The 20874-nt window shown below is 44.7% G+C and overlaps 1 protein-coding gene across 1 annotated transcript in view; it reads left to right on the top strand.

Moving 5' to 3' along the window:
• The first annotated feature begins 297 nt into the window (after positions 1-297).
• Positions 298-20874, top strand: part of TXNDC12 (thioredoxin domain containing 12) — a 115324-nt gene continuing 94747 nt past the window's right edge. The window contains exons 1-2 of the mRNA XM_086952437.1: positions 298-573; positions 16515-16575. Of these exons, the coding sequence (XP_086808563.1) occupies positions 408-573; positions 16515-16575 (227 nt within the window). The 5' untranslated portion in view covers positions 298-407. The remainder of the gene's footprint in view (positions 574-16514; positions 16576-20874) is intronic.

Genomic DNA, 20874 nt, shown 5'->3' with positions numbered 1-20874 from the left:
TCTGCCGATGCAGCGCCCCCGTGCGGGGATAGTGCCATTAGTTGCCCCTCTCTTCTCTACTTTGGAGTTTAGGTGTATTGGCGGCGTGAGGCGCTTGAGGGCAGGGGGCATGGGGCAAACACCTCTGGCCGCCCCTTCCACATCTTGCGGCGGCCCCCTCGGTGGTCCTGCTAATCGTCCCGCACCCAAAGCCACCCGGCAGCACTGAGACTCTCACTAGCCTGGTAAACTAGGCTGTTATTTTGGCATTCGAAAGCAGGACACGCTGGCCCCGCCCACATCCGTCAACCTCACTTCCTTCTACAGTTAAAAAAAAATTCCCCGGCCCGGCCGCGAGGCAGAGGAATGCTCTCTCATTGAAGTTGCAGGAGCTGCCGGAGCCGGACGCTGCTTGTGCTGTTGTTGCCATGAAGCTGCGCGGGGCTGCCCTGCCCTCTCTCTGCCTGCTGCAGACCCTGGCCCTGTTCCTCCTGCCCTGCCTGCGCCCTGCAGCCGCCGCCGACTCCTCCTCATCATCATCCTCCTCCTCATCATCATCATCCTTCTCCTCAAGCAGAGAGTCGCTCGGGAGGGGTAAGCAAGGCTTTTTTATTTACTTGTGTATTTGTTTACCGTCCGCGCGCATGCTAAAATGCGAGCATGGAGTCACCCAAATGAGGGCAGTTGTGGAGGTATTGTTAAATTTATTGAGGGACATTGCCCAAGTACAGTTTAGTCAGAAGAATATAATGTTAAGGGGGCTAAAAAACGTCATCATGTAAAAGTAGGTGTCGTGGGAGGTCGGGTCTCGTGCCCTTGAACTTGCAGGGTTCCTTCCCAGCGGCGGTGTCTGCAGAGGAGCGCGTCCTGAGAGACACTCAAGGCCACGGGGAGCTGAGCACAGCACTGCAGCAATCCAGAGCCAGGGGGCGGCGGGGACACGCGCTTGTGTTGTGCAGTCACTTGTAAAAGCAGCTTAAAAAGTAAACATCACATCCTTTGTATTGAATTCCTTGACATAAACTCGGAGACCTGACCAGCGAAGAAAGAGGTTGGTTCGCAGTCATCCAATCCAAGCGAACAGCATCCTTCCTATACCCTCTCGGCAAGGCCATGTGTCCTCGCACTGCAACATAAAACACGACCGGCGTTGTGGTCTGCATCGAGAAAAAGCATTGGCAATGCCAGTTTGTGTTTTTCTTTCACGTGAACGTGCCTCTTCTGTGGATGGTAAGTTAGGTGGTGTGGTGAGTGGGCGAATCTGATAATCAGTCAATGGATACAAGAATGGGTTGGTAAATAAGAGATTGTGTGCACACATGGATTGCCGGGTGAGTGATTGAATAGATTACTTTTTGAATCCACCAGTCTACTTGCACTAGCCTCCTTCCTCTAGTGAAACGTGCCCAATGCATACATTTAAACCACCCGGACCAAGACTCACTAGCCAAAAAGTAGTCTTGCGAGATGCTTAGCAGTCTCTCATGGTGATTCTAACTATGTAGACCACTGAATAAGGCCCTCATACTAAATCATCATAGAAAACTCAAATCAGATTTGGTAAAAATGACCCAAAAACGGATCACATGCTTCAAGGACTTAACAGAATATCCCTTAAACCAGTCATAAAGAGCTCGGACTGAGCAAGAAGTCTATTGCTACTACTGGCTTTCTAAAGCTAACAGTGAACGACTCATTGTTTTTTGTACAGAGCAATAGCCAGGGCTTGAGTATTTAGAATATAATGGGCAGTCGCTCCAGGCATTGCAGTTTGAGTCAAAGAATCCTATTGATGTTGTCTGCTTGAGAAATTGAAAAAGAAGTTAAGGCATCACAGCAGTGTGTGATCTTTTACCAGGGAACCCCTAATGAATGGGATATTCTTTTAGCCTCTCTCTGCCCAACAGAATGTTTACTTTTGCCTACCCGAATGGCCTCTACAGATGAAATACTTAGCAGCATATCCCCCACATGCATCATCCCGGGTGTTTGCAAATTCTAAATTGCGAAAAATAGCGATTCGCAATTTAGAATTCTCAAAACTGGATGCATGAATATTTTCGGTAAATTTATGCCATTCGGTAAAAATCGCATTTTTTACCGAATCGCATAAATTACCGAAATACAATTTGCAAATTCGCTATTCCCATTGGTTCCTATGGGCCAAAAGGCCCATAGGAAGCAATGGGAAGGCATTAGCAAATTGCGATTTTCACTTTGAAAATCGCAATTTGTTAATGCATTTCATGGGTGCAGGGGGGGGTCCAAAGGACCCCCCATGCACCCCTGAAATGTATTTTTCGCATCATGTTTCACACACACATGTCCTAAGGACATGTGTGTCCGTAACATGAATGTTGAAAAAATGAATTTTTTCAGCATTTTAAACACTTTTTGCAAATTTACCGAGTGGTTCAACCACTCGGTAAATTTGACCCCCTAATTGCGATTTCGCAATTTTTAAAGTAATCATGCATTGCTTTTAAGAAATCGCAAATTTGCGATTTCTTAAAAGCAATCGCATTTTTAGAAATCGCAAAAATGTTGCGATTTCTAAAAATGCTTGATGCATTCCAAAAAGCATTTTTGGAATCGCAAATTTACCGAGTGGTTCAACCACTCGGTAAATTTGACCCCCTAATTGCGATTTCGCAATTTTTAAAGTAATCATGCATTGCTTTTAAGAAATCGCAAATTTGCGATTTCTTAAAAGCAATCGCATTTTTAGAAATCGCAAAAATGTTGCGATTTCTAAAAATGCTTGATGCATTCCAAAAAGCATTTTTGGAATCGCAAACGGCCGATTTTAAGGAATCTCACCGTTTGCGACTCCAAAAATGCTTGATGCATGTGGGGGATGAACCCTTAGCCATGCACCTCATTTCCTCTATCTACTTGCAGCAGTATAGACTCTTGCACCCATTACTGGTTTGAGAAGCTGTATCTCCCGCTGGTAAATCGACTGGGTATAGAGAATATAGCCATCATCTCTTCAAGCACTACTGTAGAAGATGTGTGAGTAAGGTAGGGGTGGTTTCTCAGGCTGGCTCCCGGGTACAAAACTGTCTGGGCTTACTTTCCAAAGTAAGCATAAGCCATGGCAAAATGCTCACACTTTGTTACATGAGTTCCATGATGCCCAGAAGCAATGTGGGAGCATTATTGACTCACATTTTTAGGGGTATGGAATTTAATAAAATATCTACTTGTCCATGGGGTGGGTTGCAACATAAATCTACTTGTCCTGTACAAAATCCATGTGTCCCTTTGGTGCCATGCAGCGGAGAGACAAATCATGGGAGCAATCTCATTATAAAAGATATGTGATATAGCCTCTCTGATTATGCCAGGGCTTATACCATAATAGTGTTTGAATACTTGCAATCCCCTTATGTTGCCACGTTTCCGCAGATCGACATACTGGGGCTGAAGGTAGTAGTAAGCAATAGGGTTAGAATTTCCTTTTGAGTCTGTGCAAACCTACTAACTTGCATGTTTTAAGGGTTTTCAACAAATCTTTTCCCATACTGAGAAATGTTGGAAATTTAACTCCACACAATGGCAGACGTAAACCTTCTTCCAGTGTTGGAGGGGGGGGGGGGGAAGTAGGCCTGGGCGGTGAACTTTGCTCTATTCGCAGAGTTTTCTGCACTCCGCGGAGCTCGCAAAGTGCAGAAAACTCTGCTTCGTGATGTGCAGCAGTGTTTTTTTCCCCGCTCGCTATTGCGAGCGGTAAGTTCGCGAGCTACAGCTCGGGTCGAATTTCGACCCGAGCTGCAGAAATACCAGCACAAACTGCAGTTTGTACTTTAGTCCGCCACTCGTGGAACTTCGTGGAGTTTTTTTGTAACTTCGCGGAGTTCCACATAGTAAAACTCTGCGAGCTATGCCCAGACCTAGAAAAAAGTGGTTGGAGGGAAAGAGAACTTGCAAACACTCAGATTTTTGCATGAGCAAATTTACAAATGCTATTTGTTCATGCTAAAATGCAGTTTACACATATATTTTTAAAGAGTACTATTTCTTGTCCTACTTCTGTAAATTCTTGGGAATTCACGAAAGCAGTCTAGCTGCACTTAATGCAAGAACATATATCATGGGTGCACTTTTGAGACTTTCTTTAATAATTGGTCCCCTAATTTGATCTGGCGTAGACTGTGATCATTTTTTGTTTTTATTAAAATTCTCCCTCTCCCCTGGCTTCACTGTGAGTGACAGCATTCTGCTCTTTCACAAGGAGCATATCGGCACACAAAGTAGTTTTGTTCAGTTCCAGGAACTACTGTGGCAGTGTGTGCTTTTTGAGACCAAAAAACAATTTTTGGTCTCACATCATCATACCTGTCCTGCATGTATGCTGAAGTGGGACCAGCATTATCTGTTTCAAAACAGGGTGACTGTGTTTGTTCTACTGTGGCATGCTATTGCTGATTACTAGCACAGTGGAAGCAAAGTGGTGGGCAGCAGTCCAGTTTGTTTTGTCTCTTCATAGACGGTGTTTCTTTCCTGCATGTTTCATGGTATTTTCAGTGCCTCTTGTCGCAGTGGTGTTCGTAGGGGGCTTGTTCATGTAGCAGGTGTTACTGTACTCAAATGTAATGCTACCCTGGAAGAGTGAAAAGCTGAGTTGGCCCAGCCAAGCTTGTGACCAACAAGTCTCCAAGATGTCGGCAGCGGACCATTAATATGGGCTATCCTATCCAGATGAGAAGAGCAACAGTTCTGCCGGTTTGCAGGGGACTAGAATGGGCTAGGGCTGCCTGGTGGTTCCGCATCACCGTATTTCTAGGCCTAGCCTTCCATTGAAGAAACCAATTTGTGGGAGTGGATTTGCTTGCGTTAAAACACTCACTCCCCCTCTTTATCCTTCATTGTATTGCACTTTGAAAACTGCTGGCAAGAGTTTGTGGTGCCACAATGGGCAGTGTGCTATCCATTGCTCAGTCCCATTGGTTTCTGAGAGGTGGTGGGCAATGTAAATGGTCCTAACTTAGTAAAGACCCATATACTTCTGAAAGACCTTGCAGCACTTGCATCTGTGATGCAGCACTGGCGGGGATCATGCCACAGGATAGAAGAAGTCTACGTATAAAGGGCCATGGACAGATGGGTGTGGGTGCCTTGCACATACAAGTACACACCCTGCATTGTATAAGCACCTGGCCTTTGGCATTCATCACACAACGAGCTCCATGTGTAGGTCAGACTGTTCCAGTTTCTTGAGAAATGTCATTGTCTAGAAGGAAACCGTATGCGATCTCATACAATGACTAAGGCGGGAGGCACTTTTAACGAGAATAGTCCAGTTTCAGATTTGATTTAAAGTTTCGGCCAGTGGCTATTCATTACGGACAAAAGTAATGAGCATGCTACAAAGTACTGCTACGTGCTTTTAAAAAGTAATCTGTCCTACGCTATGGTGGCGGTTAACTTGAGAAAGGTAGCTTCCTTCTTAACTGGCTAGATCTGCCAGGAAGGATGCCTAAAACCCAGTGTCCATAAGCTTATCAGATTTTAGCTTTCCTTTGTGCCGTTCATGATAACATGAAATATAATCATGCTAATTGTAATTATGTTTTTTTGTAAACCCCTGTAGGTTTTTAATATAAATCTGAGTAACCTCTTCCATTTCTTTCACTTGAAAAGGGGTTTGATGTCCTCCTGCCCTAGTTTGCATTTCCGATTACTTGCAGGAAGAGATTTCTTTTGGCAGGTTTTGACGAATAAGGATGTAAAAGCCAGTGGTGTTAATTTTTAGATTTTCTTGTTCTGTATGGTTTTGCTAGTTCTAAACTCTAGACATAGGGACTGATTTACCAAGGTAAGCTTGTATGCATAGTGGATCTAGCCCTACACATAGGTGTAAATCTCCACTTTTTATGTTCCTCAGGCTTTTCTGAGTGGGGATTTACTCCTTAATATATACTTGTGTGGACCGTATGGCCCAGGGAAGGGGCAGCTATCTCTCGGCTCTCTACAAGAAACGAAGGGGCAGTTCAATCCTCCCACCTAACACGGAGGCAGTGGTTGCTTTCTGCCACACTGCAACCAAGATGACTGGGTTGGAAGCCAAACTCAGAGCGAATCCCATTATGGGAAGGGGATTTTATGAAGGAAACTGTGCGCTTACAGGACTTCTGTGGCTGGAGTAACATTGGTATAGATCTCCTGGGCGATGTTAGGAAAAAGGGGAAGATGCTTGACTTTGCTGCCATGCAATCGGAATATTGGATGGGGGAGGGTCAATTTTTGCGATATGTAAAGCTGCGACATGCAGTACACTGCCATTTGAAGGAGAGAGACCAATTGCCAGAATATGCTCCGCTGGAAGATAGGCTTTTTCTTGACCCAGTGATCGACAAGGTCATTTCACTTGCGTATAAAAAACTGATAAATAACACACGGATCCCCCGGGGCCATTACGAGAGGCATGTAAGTCAGATCTTGTCCTCGTCTAGGATGACGACTGGGCAGAGGCTCTACAAACCCATAGAGAAATGGCGATCAGGGCATGATTTTGCTTTGTTCAGCTCTGATTTCTCCATCGGTCATATGTTCCTAGGACAGTGCAGTACCGCATTGGTTATTGTGAGTCCGATTAAATGTATGCATGGCTGTGATGAGTCCGGGGCATTCTTTCATATCTTGTGAGCATGCCCTAGGATACAAAGGTACTGGGAAACAATAGCCCAGGTGATGTCCGAAGTGGTGGGCACCACAGTACGGATAGACACTTGGTGGCGTATCTTAGGAGTGACTAGAGATGTGGTATGGCACAAATGGGCCACAGTTTTATTTTTTAATTTATTTTATTGATTTTCTTAGAACAGACAACAATGAGACTCAGTATAACAAGGTTGCATTGTACATTTCACACATTATACAGAGAGAAGACAGTAGGTGACTGTTGTAGACCAAATAAACATCTAGTCATCATGGCTTAAATTTAGACATCCCTAGAGGCACTCCCACATCCCTTGCGTTCCTGACTGTTAAGTCATCATGTTATAGCTGTATTAAGCTGGGGGTTAAGTGGTTACCTCTGCAGAGTGGTTAGCAGTTGATGTAAATAACTGCATGATCGTGTCCTGTGTTCAGTCCGGTGCCACGTTTACGTCGCTAGCTGTGGTGGATGGGTAAGTTTTGTATAATTCCCAGAAGTTTTTAGGTCTATTTTGTGAGGGGAGTAATTAGCTGAAAAGTTCAGTCTGTGTACTACTACAGTATGTCATGTCTCGCGTCCATTGAGTGATCGTTGAAGTTTAACATTTGTATAGCTCACTACTCACCCAGAGGGTCTCAAGGAGCTTGAGGGGGGGGGGGGGTACTTTACTTCTCAAATATCCAGGTTTTTAGTTGTTTTCTGAAGGAGAGACGGTTCTGTGTAAGGCGGAGGTGGGTGGTGAGAGAATTCCAGGGTTTGGCCGCGAAGTAGGAAAAGGATCTTCCCCCCCGCATGGTGGATCTATGGATGCGTGGGATTGCGGCGAGGGCTTGATTGGACGATCGAAGTTGGCGGGTGGGGGTGTAAAAGGACAGGCGCGTGTTGAGGCATTCGGGTCCTAGGTCGTAGAGGGCTTTGTGTGCGTGGGTGAGGAGACGGAACGTTATTCTCTTGTTGACGGGGAGCCAGTGGAGGTCTTTCAGGTGGCCGGAAATGTGACCTTGGCGGGGGATGTCTAGTATGAGTCTGACTGAGGCGTTTTGGATGCGTTGGAGTTTTTTCTGTAGTTTGGCTGTGGTTCCGGCGTAAAGGGTGTTTCCGTAGTCTAGTCGGCTTGTGACCAGTGCGTGGGTGACTGTCTTTCTAGTTTCGTTGGGGATCCAGCGGAAGATTTTTTTTGAGCATGCGTAGGATGTTGAAGCATGATGATGAGACGGCGTTGACTTGTCTGGTCATCGAAAGGGAGGAGTCCAGGATGAAGCCCAGGTTACGTGCGTGGTCCGTAGGTATGGGTGCGTTTCCTAGGGCCGGTGGCCACCATGAGTCGTCCCAGGCGGAGGGGGATGAACCTAAGATGAGGACTTCCGTTTTGTCCGAGTTCAGTTTTAAACGGCTGTTATTCATCCACTCGGCTACTTCTTTCATCCCTTCGTGTAGGTTTGTTTTTGCGGTGTTTGGGTCTTTGGTGAGGGATAGGATCAGCTGAGTGTACTCTGCGTAGGAGATGATGTTGAGGTTGTGTTGGCGCGCGATGGATGCGAGGGGACTCATGTATACGTTGAAGAGGGTGGGACTGAGTGATGATCCTTGTGGTACGCCGCAGATGACTTCGGTGGCCTCTGATCTAAAAGGACGGAGGCGGACTCTCTGGGTTCTTCCGTCGAGGAACGAGATGATCCAGTTCAATGCTTTTCCTTGTATTCCGACGTTGCTGAGGCGTTGTATAAGGGTGCTATGACAGACTGTGTCGAAGGCTGCGGAGAGGTCAAGTAGGATGAGGGCAGCTGTTTCTCCGTTGTCCAATATTGTGCGAATGTAGTCTGTTGCTGCGATGAGGGCGGTCTCGGTGCTGTGTTTGGCTCGGAAGCCGGACTGTGAAGGGTCGAGGGATTTGTTGGATTAGAGGAAGGCGGCGAGCTGACTGACGGCTTTCTCAATGACTTTGGCAGGGAATGGGAGGAGTGAGATGGGGCAGTAGTTTTTAAGTTCAGTGGGGTCTGCTGTGGGTTTCTTCAGAAGGGCGCTGAGTTCGGCATGTTTCCAGCTTTCCGGGAAGGTAGTGGAGTTGAGGGAGCAGTTGATGACTTCTCGGAGATGGGGTGCGATGATTGAGTCTGCTTTGTTGAAAATGTGGTGGGGACAAGGGTCGGTCGGCGATCCTGAGTGGATGGAGTTCATCAGGCGGATGGTGTCTTCAGTGGTGATTGTATTCCAGGCGTAAAGGTTGTTGGAGGGGGGTTTTAGTTCGGAGGTGGGTGGGGTGGACTGGTCTCCGGACTGGTTTTCAAAGCTGTATGTCAGCGATTTTTTTTTTTTTTTTTTTTTTTTTTTTTTTTTATTTATTTATTTTTTTTATTTTTTTTTTTGTGGAAGAATGAGGCTAGGGAGTCGCAGAGGTCTTGGGAGGGAGTGATGTCGTTGGTGCCGGCGGTGGGGTTAGTAAATTCTTTGACTATGTTGAATAGTTCCTTGCTGTTGTGGGCGTTGTTGTCGAGTCGATCCTTGAATGCTGATTTCTTGGTGGATCGGATCAGTTGGTGGTGTTTGCGGGTGGCGTTCTTGAAGGTGGCCAGGTTGTCAGTGGTTGGGTTTTTTCTCCAGGCTTTCTCGAGGGTGCGACAGAACTTCTTGGATTTCTTAAGGTCCTCGTTGAACCAGGGTTTTTTTTTGCTACCTTGCTTTATTTGATGTTTTTTCAAGGGTGCTAATTCGTCGGCGCTATGGGTGATCCATTGTGTGAGGTTGGTGGCTGCAAGGTTTGGGTCCGATGATTTTACAGGAGGGTTTTGGTGAAGCGATGTGAAGAGTTGGTCGGTGGTAATATTGTTCCAGTTTCTGCGGGGGATTGGTTGTGGGTGGTTGTGGGTCGTAGTCTTTTTGTAGTTGAAGTGAACGCAGCTGTGGTCTGTCCAATGGAGAGCTGTGGTGTGATTGAAGGAGATGTGCTTGCTGGAAGTGAAGATTGGGTCGAGTGTGTGCCCGGCGTAGTGGGTGGGGGTGTTTACTAGTTGTTTGAGTCGAGATTGGCGAGGTTGTCAAGAAGGGTGGTGGTGTTGCTGTCGTTGTTCTTTTCCAAGTGGAAGTTGAGGTCTCCCAGTAGAATGTAGTCCTCGGAGGGCGTGTGGGCTGATGAAGTCGGTGATGCCTTCGCTGAATTGTGTGCGGGGTCCTGGTGGCCTGTAGATGAGGGTGCCTCTGAGTATGGTCTTGGGGTCGGTGTGGATCTGGAAGTGAAGGTGTTCGGCGGCTGCAAGGTGATCGTCGGAACTGGTCGTGATGCGGATGGTATTCTTATGGACAATGGCAATGCCTCCTCCTGTTTGGTTGATGAGGTCCTTTCGGATAATTTTGTAGCCGGCCGGGATGGCTATGGCGATGTTGGGCGTTGATGAGGCGTTCATCCAGATTTCTGTAAGAAAGGCGACGTCCGGCAATGTGGTGTCGAGTAGGTTCCAAAGTTCAATGGCGTGACTGTGGACCGAGCGGGTCTTGAGTAGGATGCACTTCAGGTGGTTAGTGTCGGAGCTCTGTTTGAGGTTTATGGATTTGGTGTGGGTCCTGATGCAGTCGAACTTGCAGGAGTGGCAGGTGAAGGGTCCATGGGTGTGTTCCGGGGAGTCTTGGTAGCAGTTTGGTGTTCGGCCAGGGTTAAGGGCTGAGAGGGATGCGGCGTCGTACGTTATGCGGGTGGAGTGGATTTTGTGGGGGTCGGGCGCGGTCCAGGCGCGGACGGGCGTAGACAGGCTTACCTTTGGCGTGAACGCTGCGCGCCAGCTGTTCTGACATAAGTGGATAGTGGGGGGGGGGGCGGAGCGAGGGATGAGCAGCTGGGAGGCGGGAGCGGGGTGGAGAGGACGGGCTCCGAGGCACACCAAACAAAATGGATGGCAGCAAAAGCAAAACCGAAACAGGCTGGGGGCACAAAGTGGGATCACGCTGTGGGCAGTGGCACCGGGACAACAAGGCAACAATAATTAAATGCACAAATGAGCAATCGAGCGCTACACGGGCAATAGACCGCTATGAAATTTCAGCAGGCAGCAGTTCTTTCGAGCAACAGGCAATGCGAGTGAAGCCAAATCAGACCAAAATGCACAAATGAGCAATCGAGCGCTACACTGCCAATAGAGCGCTATGATTTTTAAGCAGGCAGCAATTATTTCGAGCAACAGGCAATGCGAATGAAACCCAACAATACCCTCCAGCAGTCCCATATCAATCAGACGTCGGACCCCTTTGGGTATTAATTTAGAGTAGCCTAATAAGGCTAACGCTGGGTCGGAACCTAGGGCTAGCTTAGTAATTTGTCCAAGTTCTTGGACGACTGAAACCCAGAAAGCAAAGATACCAGGGCAAGTCCAGGCTAAATGGAGGAAATCGGCTATTTGTGCTGCTCAGCGGTCGCAGGCTGGGTGGGGTCTTCCCGTAGTTAGTTTCTGTGCAGTCTCTCTGGGGTGTAATATACCCTATTGAGGTATTTAAAGTGTATAAATCTATGCCTCCCATTAAGTGACATACATTGGGTGCTGGTGCAGCAGTAAATCCACATAGTGTCAGCTATTACTATATTCAAGTCCTGTTGCCATGCTAAAAGGGCCTTGATGTAATGGATCGCTCTATATGACATGGATAAGTTATAAATTGTAGATACTGTTCGTATTGGGGATTTTCCCTGAATGGTGTTTAAGGCTAGTAGTTCTGGGGGTTCGAGATATTTATCCCCTAGGGTAACTCTCAGCGCGTGTCGTATTCTATAGAATTTGGCTCGCATTAGCAGGTGTAGTGGAAAAATGTATTATTACTCGACTATGGGGCACTGGTGAGGTCCCATCTGTGGAGGGCTGGTAAAAGGATCTAGACTGGTGTCAAAAGGCGGAGCACGCTGTGTACCAGAGTAGAGGGTGCCTACGGAAATGGGAAAAGATCTGGGGGGACTGGATGGCCTACAGGGGGGATGTGTTGACCGATTGAGAAGCACCAACCAACAGAGTGCAAGCAATTACTGGATCGAAAGAGATCGCCTTGGGGACAACAGTGAACTGCGGGAACTGTACATGGGAAACGCTACTATGGTTTTGTATATGCTAATCCACTGCTGAGTATATTATACCATCTTTATGGAAGCATTTTCTGTTAGTAAAGATGTTTTTAAAATACTGACTTCAGTATCAGCTCCCCCGTGGCTAAGGAGTTGGAGACTTCTACGACTGAATTTACACGTGTACTTTTCCACCTGTTTGTGCAGATCTCTGCCACTGCGACATAGATCTCACCATAGGAAAATATATGGACATTTAATAAAATTAATTAAAAATAATAGAAAAATTAATGTAAAACTTCCTGTCATCTAAACTTAACTTTATATTTATAAATTGATTTAAATAGATGAAATTACTGCTGTACCTTTTTCTGCACAATTCTTTAAAAATTAAAATTGCTCACTCACTTTTACTTTTATTTAATTGTAAACAAACTTGGGTATAAGTTATATTTTTAACAGATTTTTAAAATGTTTAGACTTTTTAAACTTAAGATGCATTGTTTTCTATGAGGGTGAGTTCCAGTACCAGAGGATAGCCTTAAATTCTGCTTAATTTACTCTAAGACTGGGCTGGAGCAGTCACTTTTAGGGCTATAGCAGACTTGAAAGTGTATTTTGTGAAATGTTCTTACACTTACTTGGGTGTGTTTTTTTTTTAATTTTTTTTTTTTTTATATTAGTTTGTCCTTCTCTAACCCTCTCCCATTTAGTTCGAATTACTTCATATTTTTCCACCACTTCCCCTTGTCCTTCCCACTTTTAGTAGCAAACCTGTTTATCTATGTGTGCGGAGATCTCTGCACAGAAAAGATATGAGAGAGGTCGAGTTTGCCAGTCATAGATTTGTGGATTGCATTTTGTAGTATGTGAAGTATTACTATTGGAGTACAACATTAAGTACTCAAAAATGCCTTTTGAGAATCTGGGTCATCGTTTCTAATAGTATAGTACTGTTTGCCATGCCTGTCTCTTTCCAGTGTTGCATCAGCCAGCCTCCAAAGAAAGCCCCATTATGTGTCATTGTCGTTTTTAATGAATGGCAAAGTTGCTAGACCAGTTGGCTTTTTGGCTCCAACACACAAAGTGTTTTCTTTGCACAGTCTTTGATGCCTTCAAGTCCTGCAGCTGTTCTAGCGTTCAGGTACTGCAGTTCTTCTGCAATGTCATGGCAGCATGCTTAACTTCCCGCTCCAAAACGTCCTTATGTTTAAAAAAACAAAATAGCTGAAACATATTTCACTGTAAAAGAATAAGGACTCAGCTGTACTGATTTTTTTCTTATTTTTAGGGTGGAAGGAGTGTGGCATACTGCTGTGATGCCTCTTACAGCCCGCTGATGTATCTTGCTGGTCTGCCTGTTTATTCCTGATCTGTTATGTTGTATTCCGAGTCACCTTGGCTAAGCTCAAGACTGCTTCATGGCTCCCGATGGAGCTTACGTTACACGCTTTTTTTTCTTAGTACTGTAACTAGACCCATGTTCAGACATCTAGAGAGTATCCCATGAGGCAGGAGTACAGTCATCTAACTTTACAGTAGTACAACTGGTATACCAAGCCATGTTAACACCCTGTATCAGCTTATACCTTGGGTTGTTTTTCGTGGGTCACATAATCACTTTATAGTTTTTAATTTTTCTACAGGGATATAAACATCCGCCTTAGATCTTATTCATTTGGGTCGGCAGCTTGTAGCAGAATGTGATACAAATGCATCCTAAATCTATCCAATGAATACAATTGTAGCATGTTGGGATGGTTTGGTGATCAAGCTGCAGCGGTGGAGGGGTAAAGCGGTTTAAACAAAGTTCAAAATCCAGGACTGTCATTGGAAACCTTCATTTATTTCCTTTATCATACATCATTTTGTTGATTAGAGCAAACGATGGATTTAGGCCCAGGTCTCTGTACTGGGGTGAATGTATGACATTGTTCAGCATTCTGTCCATCAACTGTGGTTTTTGCATTTGTCACCTCGAGTGGAATGGGTATGCTCAGACGTGAGTCCCATGCTCTCCAGACCACTGGATTCAAGCAAGCCGGGCTGAAGACGGCTGGAATGCCAGAAACCGGTCCTTGGAAGCTTGTTTCCGGTCCAGGAAGGCATGGCTTGGCAGTTCGGGCTGGACTGTTCCATGAGGCACAGGGTCAGACTGATTTGTATATGGCCATGTCTGAACTGGGGTGGTGTGGAGTGCAAATAAACGATGGATTTAGGCCCAGATCTCTGTACTGGGGTGAATGTATGAAATTGTTCAGCATTCTGTCCAACTGTGGTTTTTGCATAGAGCATAGAGTTTGACCAAAATATTGTGTATCCCAAGTTAGGATCTAATGAGTGTTGGATACGTATATTCTATCCTCGCTGCTCTCATTAGCGAGGCTCCGATCCAGACATGTTCTGAGACTTTCTAGCTGGACTAGATGTGCATGAAGTTTATAGGACTTTTGGTGTGCCGGGGAAGGATGGTGTTTGACAGCTAAGGTTTGTAACCAGTAGGGAGAGTTAAGGTAGTATACTGAATGGGAACACCTTCCGATGTCCGTCTATAGCTCCGAAATGTTCAGGCCACTGAGAATTGAAAGTACCAATTGTATTTGTTTCTTCCCAATCAACCTGAAGGTTCACGTTTGAGAAGTAAACACATCCTTAGTGGCTAGTGTATATTCATACATGGATATAAATGTACTCCACCAGGTGACCCCTATAAGGTACAGCGATACAGGCTTTCAGATCGGTCAAGGCCCTAGTCTTATCCTTGCGGTCCCATTGTTGGACACACGAGGTGTGTCCTGGGCATTTTAATTGATTTGCATACTCCCACCTGCCTTTCGAGTGTAGTGAGTAGTGCGGATTGACCGCCTGTAATGGCTGGATTTTCTGTTTAGATGGGATCAGCCCCCAGGGGCCCCTGTGACCCAGCCAAAACGTACTCACCTTCCCTTCTTAGATCGTATTTACACTGAGTAGATATAAAGATGAATATACAGGTCGCACCTAAGAATGGGGAATGACAATATACATATATGGATTTTCTACAATATCTTATTCACATCAGTTGGCCTCGCGGTCGCCTCGACCCAGACCGTTCTACCCCAGGGCAGATCTGACACACAATCCGGCGTGTCTACACACGGGCCTGCAGAACCCAATGCTCCCTTTTCCAGCGTTCGCGATCCTGCGAAACATCCGCGACAGTGTCCCCCCTGTCGTTCTCATTTAGTCTTATACCACAATCCGGTGGCTTTACGCGGCAGTATCCCCCCTGCCGTTCTCATTAACGCCGCATATCAACGACGACCACATTCCTATGAAACATTATTGGGATGATATCTCAACAGTCTACTTAGGATAAAACTAACATAATAACTTTGGATATGAGTTCAGATTGTGTAATGTACTCCGTGCTCATGACATCAAAGGTCCACTCACTCCCTCTTTATTTGGCTACCATTCGTTTGATCGGGATTTCTCATCCGTTCGTCTTAATAGTACTCAACTAGGAGCCTCATTTACCAAGATTGAACATAAGCACCAGGTACACAATAATTCTATATGAATTAGGGTATTTATTAACAATGGACATAAATCACAATACTAAGCAGCATTACATTTGCAAAGGGAATAAAAGATAAAGATTAGGGTGCACGCACTATAAGAATAGGTTGGACTTCACCTGGTTAATGGGAAATCGGGACTCGGCAGTCATCTAGGCTCCTGTCTCGTCTCTGGGTCCTGGCTCGCTTTGCAGTCACCCTCAGCCGTCACAAGTACACGTCTGCACAGTTGGGCTCAATCTCGTCTGCTCTCCCTCAGGACCTCGGAACCTTGCTGTTAATTAACTACCGTCTCTCTCTCTCTCTGTATATCAGTGCGCTCCGCGCCACTTCTCGTTCAGTCTATCTTCAGAGAGTCTCGGTCTTAAATCTTTCTCCGACTTCAAAGATGGCGACTTGTCCACCATGAAAGTGAATAATGGCAGAGATGCTAACGGCTAGATGCCGCCTACGGACTAACTGACTCAAAGACTAACACCTTCGCTAATATCAAAGCCCGTTCCTTCATGGAAATTCACGGCCAGTAACCTGCCGCCCACCAAATTCTTGTACCTCCCCGTACCAAGGACACTTTCCCAGCCGGCCGGCCTGAAGTTGTGTCTTCGGAGTGGAGAAAAATACATTCCTTCGATAAGGGTCAGCCTGAACCGGTTCTCTCCAAGCGAACAACAGCTTGAAACTAAAACATTACATTTCACCTAGAAAGCCTTCTCGAGCTACCGGGCAGAAAGCAAAATGGAGTCTGTCTCGTTTAAGGCCTACGGAGCCCATAATATGCATAGCTCCACGAGAAACAGATCGGCATGTTAGCAAATGAGTAAATCATGACTAATACTTATATATCTAACCCCTCACTTAAATTCATAAGCCTTACTCTAAGGGAAATGGCACGAAAATGCCCTTATATCTATAAAACAAGGTCCCTGTCTATCGGCCTAATCCCTATGTTATGGGGGTGATAGGCTGGAGTCACTCTCCATCATTCTTCTTCTCCAAAGAGCTGGCAGAAAGGCAGCCATTACACCGCCTCACCAATCCAGAAAACACCCTGATGCCTGTCAATGTGGGTAAAACGTATGCACATCACGATACCGCACCTGGAGACATTTACATGCTGGTATATTAGTGTCGTGATAACAGGACAATACCATCCCTGTAGAGAGCTTATGCTTAACCCACAGTGCATCATTATGTGCACACTGAAAATCAGAGATAATATTTCCACATAGTGTAAAATAAGTGATTTGACTTTTTTTCTTCTTTTTTTCTCTAGGGTTCGGGGACCACATTCATTGGAGATCTCTGGATGATGGCAAGCAAGAAGCTGCAGCCAGGTACTTTTTTCAGTTGCCATTGCTGAGATGAAGCAACAGTAGTAGCACCTGATATGTAGACAGATAATAATATACTTTTTTTTGTCTGTATTTAAAATTTGATGTGTGCTATGGCTTTGCTTTAACATGACCATTGCATGGATACATATGAATGAAGTAGAATTTGAGAATAAAGAGAGAACGTGGGTTGCATAGGAGTGTAAAAACCAAGCAGCTACATTGGAAGTCGTCTTTTCAGAATGGCAGATTTGCACTTTGATAGTGCATACATTATACAGAGTATAGGAACATGCTAATGTTATAGAAGCTACTACTTATTGTATTTGAGTATGCATATCACATGAGAATATGGGAACTGGGGCTCTAGAATAGATAGGTTTTGGTAAAAGCAGCAAGCTGTGATCCCTTTAGAACATCCATCATTTGTGCCATCAACAACTGCGCCCCTTATATGGCACATGCAAGTAGGGGAATCCAGGGAAGTGCGGGGGATAGATGGTGGATCACAAAGAGTAGCAAGTGACCTACCAACTACCCAAGGGTAAAGGAGGGGACGCTGACATTGGACACCGACTTTGGACACCTAGGTTAAGGCTTGCATGTGTAACGGACTCTGGTGAGGGTTCTAACTGCAAGCTTCAGTTGCTGTTGGGCATCCGAACCAGCTGGACATGACACTGTGTTTAATTGATTGTATGGAATACATTTTATCTTGAAAAACTCACCCACTGCGTAGATCCATACTTATTACGGTCTGGTTGGCCTACAGTTGTCAGGTTCTCAACAACATAACAAATACTTTTCATTTGCAGAGCACACACTACAGTCTAAGACTTATGATTACTGATACTGTTGCCTGACTCTCTAGTACCCCTATCCTTTACCTAATATAAATGAAAGATTGAATGAGCCACATGGTATATTCTAACCCGTAGAATCCAGGTTAAACTCAGATATTTTGCTGCAGGTGCATTGTCACTTCACCATTGTACCACTTCATCTTTTGTGTAATAATCCAGACAGGGAGACCGAGCATTCTCCTCAGTCGGCCCTGCTCTATGGAATAAGCTTCCAACAGATTTGAGAATGACCACCAACCATCTGTCCTTTAGAAAGACATTAAAAACTCTCCTCTTCCGAGAAGCATTCCAGTTCCATTAATCACTCTCACTGACTCTGTTAATGTTTTTGGCTGGCAAAGCGCGGAGATACCCTTACGGGATTGATTCCTGCGCGATATAAGAAATAAAAATAAAAATAAGTTATATGTATTAATTCTAAAAAGTTACGTTATTTATGCCAAATGTAATTCCTGCATTCCTAGCCCATATACTAGTCACATAGATCAGGCTGGGCTGAAAATGGCGGCATTAGAGACTGCTTGGTTTATTTAAATGAAAGCCACAAAACCATTAAATAAGCCCACGTAAGCATTTAAGGCCTCTAACTGCATTCACGGTGTCATTGGCGCAGGATATCGGTTTCCCCTTGCTGCAGCAGCCAGCTGTGCTCTCAATCACAATGAATTCTGCAGCACCGGCAAGCTACTACCCTCTTCAGAAGCTGCTGTACTAGAACACTGCACGGTGGGTACTCTAAGGGGTGTTTGTTTCACAAAATGAACAATAGGTGAAAGGGGAATGCTGATTTGCATAATTTATCTCCTACATATTCCTAAAACACGCATAATGTCACTTATTTTGGAAACACTTTCAGTTTGCATTTAGATTGTTATTCCTCTGACTTAAGAACAAATAGTTATGAGGGAAAAGTCTGTATCGCAAAGGCAGGCAGTCTTCAAAATGCCACAAGTAAAAATTAAGACAAATGTATTTAACTTTATTTATTTTTTGCCTTGCTTGCCGTACACATAATTAAAACAATTTTCATATTTCCTGCTTTTTTTTCCCTGTTTCTCCATAGAGACTGGTAGTCTTTCTTTCCTGCTTTTCACTCCTGTTTTTGAATATGTCAAAGATTTACAACCATTAACCTATCAAACTGGTATGTTCCTTACTTCTAATGGTACAAAACGACTTCTCACGAGGGGACTGCACTGGGGTACACAATAATTCCTCGGATTGCAGTTGCGACGAGAACCTGACCGTAAGATTCATAACAAAGTTGTCACGGCGTTGGACCAGTGACCAGAGATGACATTATGTAGTGTTCAAACTTTCAGAACCCCTTTGCCCAGTATTGACGCCCAATAGCGGACCATGAGACTTGGGTTAAAAAATGATAGCGACCTCTCTAAAGTTGAATTTCTGTTAGCGTACAGAATAAAATAAGTAACGTAAGGCTTTATCATGAAAAACGGTGCCCTTTGGCAGTTTAAAATGGGAGTGTGCTAGAGCAGTTCTATGAACAAGCCTGTTCTTAATGCAAAACAACTGAAGAAAACAAGGGGATGCGTGGAATTGGTTGAATTGATATCAATAAATGATAATTAGTCTGTGTCTTATTTCAACCCTGCCTTTTTGTGCAGACTGTGGCACTGACGGTCCCATTTTATCAGTCCTTGTCCTGCTCCAATAGGAATAGTTCTGCTTGACATACTAAGCAACAAATCCTCTGCAAGGGAAAGTACAAACAAGACCATATTGTGTCAGCCTTGTTCTTCATCACTGAGGTGCAGCTCTAGTCAAGACCATATTATGTCAGCCTTGTTCTTCATCACTGAGGTGCAGCTCTAGTCTTGTCACAGACAGCTACTTTTTTGGTCTTTTAGAGAATATATTGAGCAGCTTATTTGTTATTGGCCCCAATAATGGCTCTTCTACTTAGATATTTGAGAAACCAAATCGTAATGGAGATTGTACAGTTTACACTGGTCAACTATTCATGCCACAATTCTGTTCAACACTTTCGCAGTACAGAAGGCAAATTGCTGCAATGTCCCAGGCTTTCTAAAGAAAAATACAGCTTTTGTACCATCAAGGAAAACCTTTGTTTTAAGGAACAATTACTCATAGAGATCTCTGGAATTCTCAAGCCAATCTCTGGACTAAACCTTTTTTGGCAGAGGCTGAAAACTTTTGAATTTACTTAATCTTGGAAGAAAGACGTTTGTAATTTTTCCAATTTGTGGAAATTGATAAAACACTACTGTAATCACCATCTCTTTTCTATGATGTATAGTGCTCAGATGACGTGTGCAAATTAACATTGTACAATATGAAGTGTTGAAAATGATGGTGGGGATCCTGCTTCAGAGTCCTGGGGACCCTGATGGAGTCTAGTGTCCTCCGGCTGCGTCAAGCTGACCCTCATCCTGAGACTGTCTCTTGGCTTTGAGTCTGAGTAGGAAGTAATGGGAGTATTTGATGTTGGCACAACCCAAAATAGTGTTGCTGAAGGACAGGTCTTCCCTGACCCAGTCATGGTTGTTCTTAGCCCCTCGTCTGTATAACCAGCATTGGCAAAGCCAATAGGTCTCGCCTACGCGAGAGCTATTCGCTTTACCAATGACTTTTGGCTGTGTAACTTTGTTTTTAAACTAAGACAACATCCTTCTTTTACAATTTAGTGTGAACGTAGCTGTGCCGTGTTTTGGATTGTTATCATTGGTCCTGAAATTATTGTAAGTGGCAGTGTTTGTATCTCGCAATATGACTTTAATAAAAAGCGGTTGATTGACTTTACCAGGTATTTGTTTTGGCTTCAAAGAGGACATAAAACATTTGTTGCTTGCTGCAAAACTGTCCGAGGGTTTTTTACTCTGAGGATGAAGCAAGGAGATGTGATTACGGGCAGAGCTCTGGGCTTTGGAACTGGGGAAGTAGGGTTATGTCTTGGTGTCAGCTGCGTGTTCTGTGATTCTGGGCACAATACTTAATCTCCCATGCATAAAATAAGAATGTAATCTTCTGATAAAGCATACAGCCCAGGTCATAATGATTTAAATCCATCCCAGCATTGTGCTCAGTAGAGCAGCAAAAGCCTCACGGTATGTGAGGCTCATATATGTTATGCTTGCCCGAGGCTCTAGTGGCATGTGCATACTTTAGAAGTGGAGAGTTGGAGATTTAAAAAATAATATCTGGTGAATGAATTTCCCCCGTTGACCTACATTGAGGGCAAAGCAAGACTGGAGACAGCCAAAATAAAGTTGGTTTTGGCTACACCCCTTGACTGACTGAACTGACTGAATCAAGTCTATTTGGTGGCTTCATGCTGTTTTGGGGTTTGATGGAACACTTAACAATACAGAATGGGCGGGGATATTTCATGCATATACTTTTGTAGTGTGGGGTTTACCTTTATCACATTGTGCCCGCACGGCAAGTGTATATACAT

The sequence above is a fragment of the Lissotriton vulgaris genome, chromosome 1_1 (assembly GCF_964263255.1).
Source record: "Lissotriton vulgaris chromosome 1_1, aLisVul1.2, whole genome shotgun sequence".
Lineage (NCBI taxonomy): Eukaryota > Metazoa > Chordata > Amphibia > Caudata > Salamandridae > Lissotriton > Lissotriton vulgaris.
The sequence above is the reverse complement of the archived record's forward strand: the minus strand, read 5'-3'. Positions and strand labels throughout refer to the sequence as shown.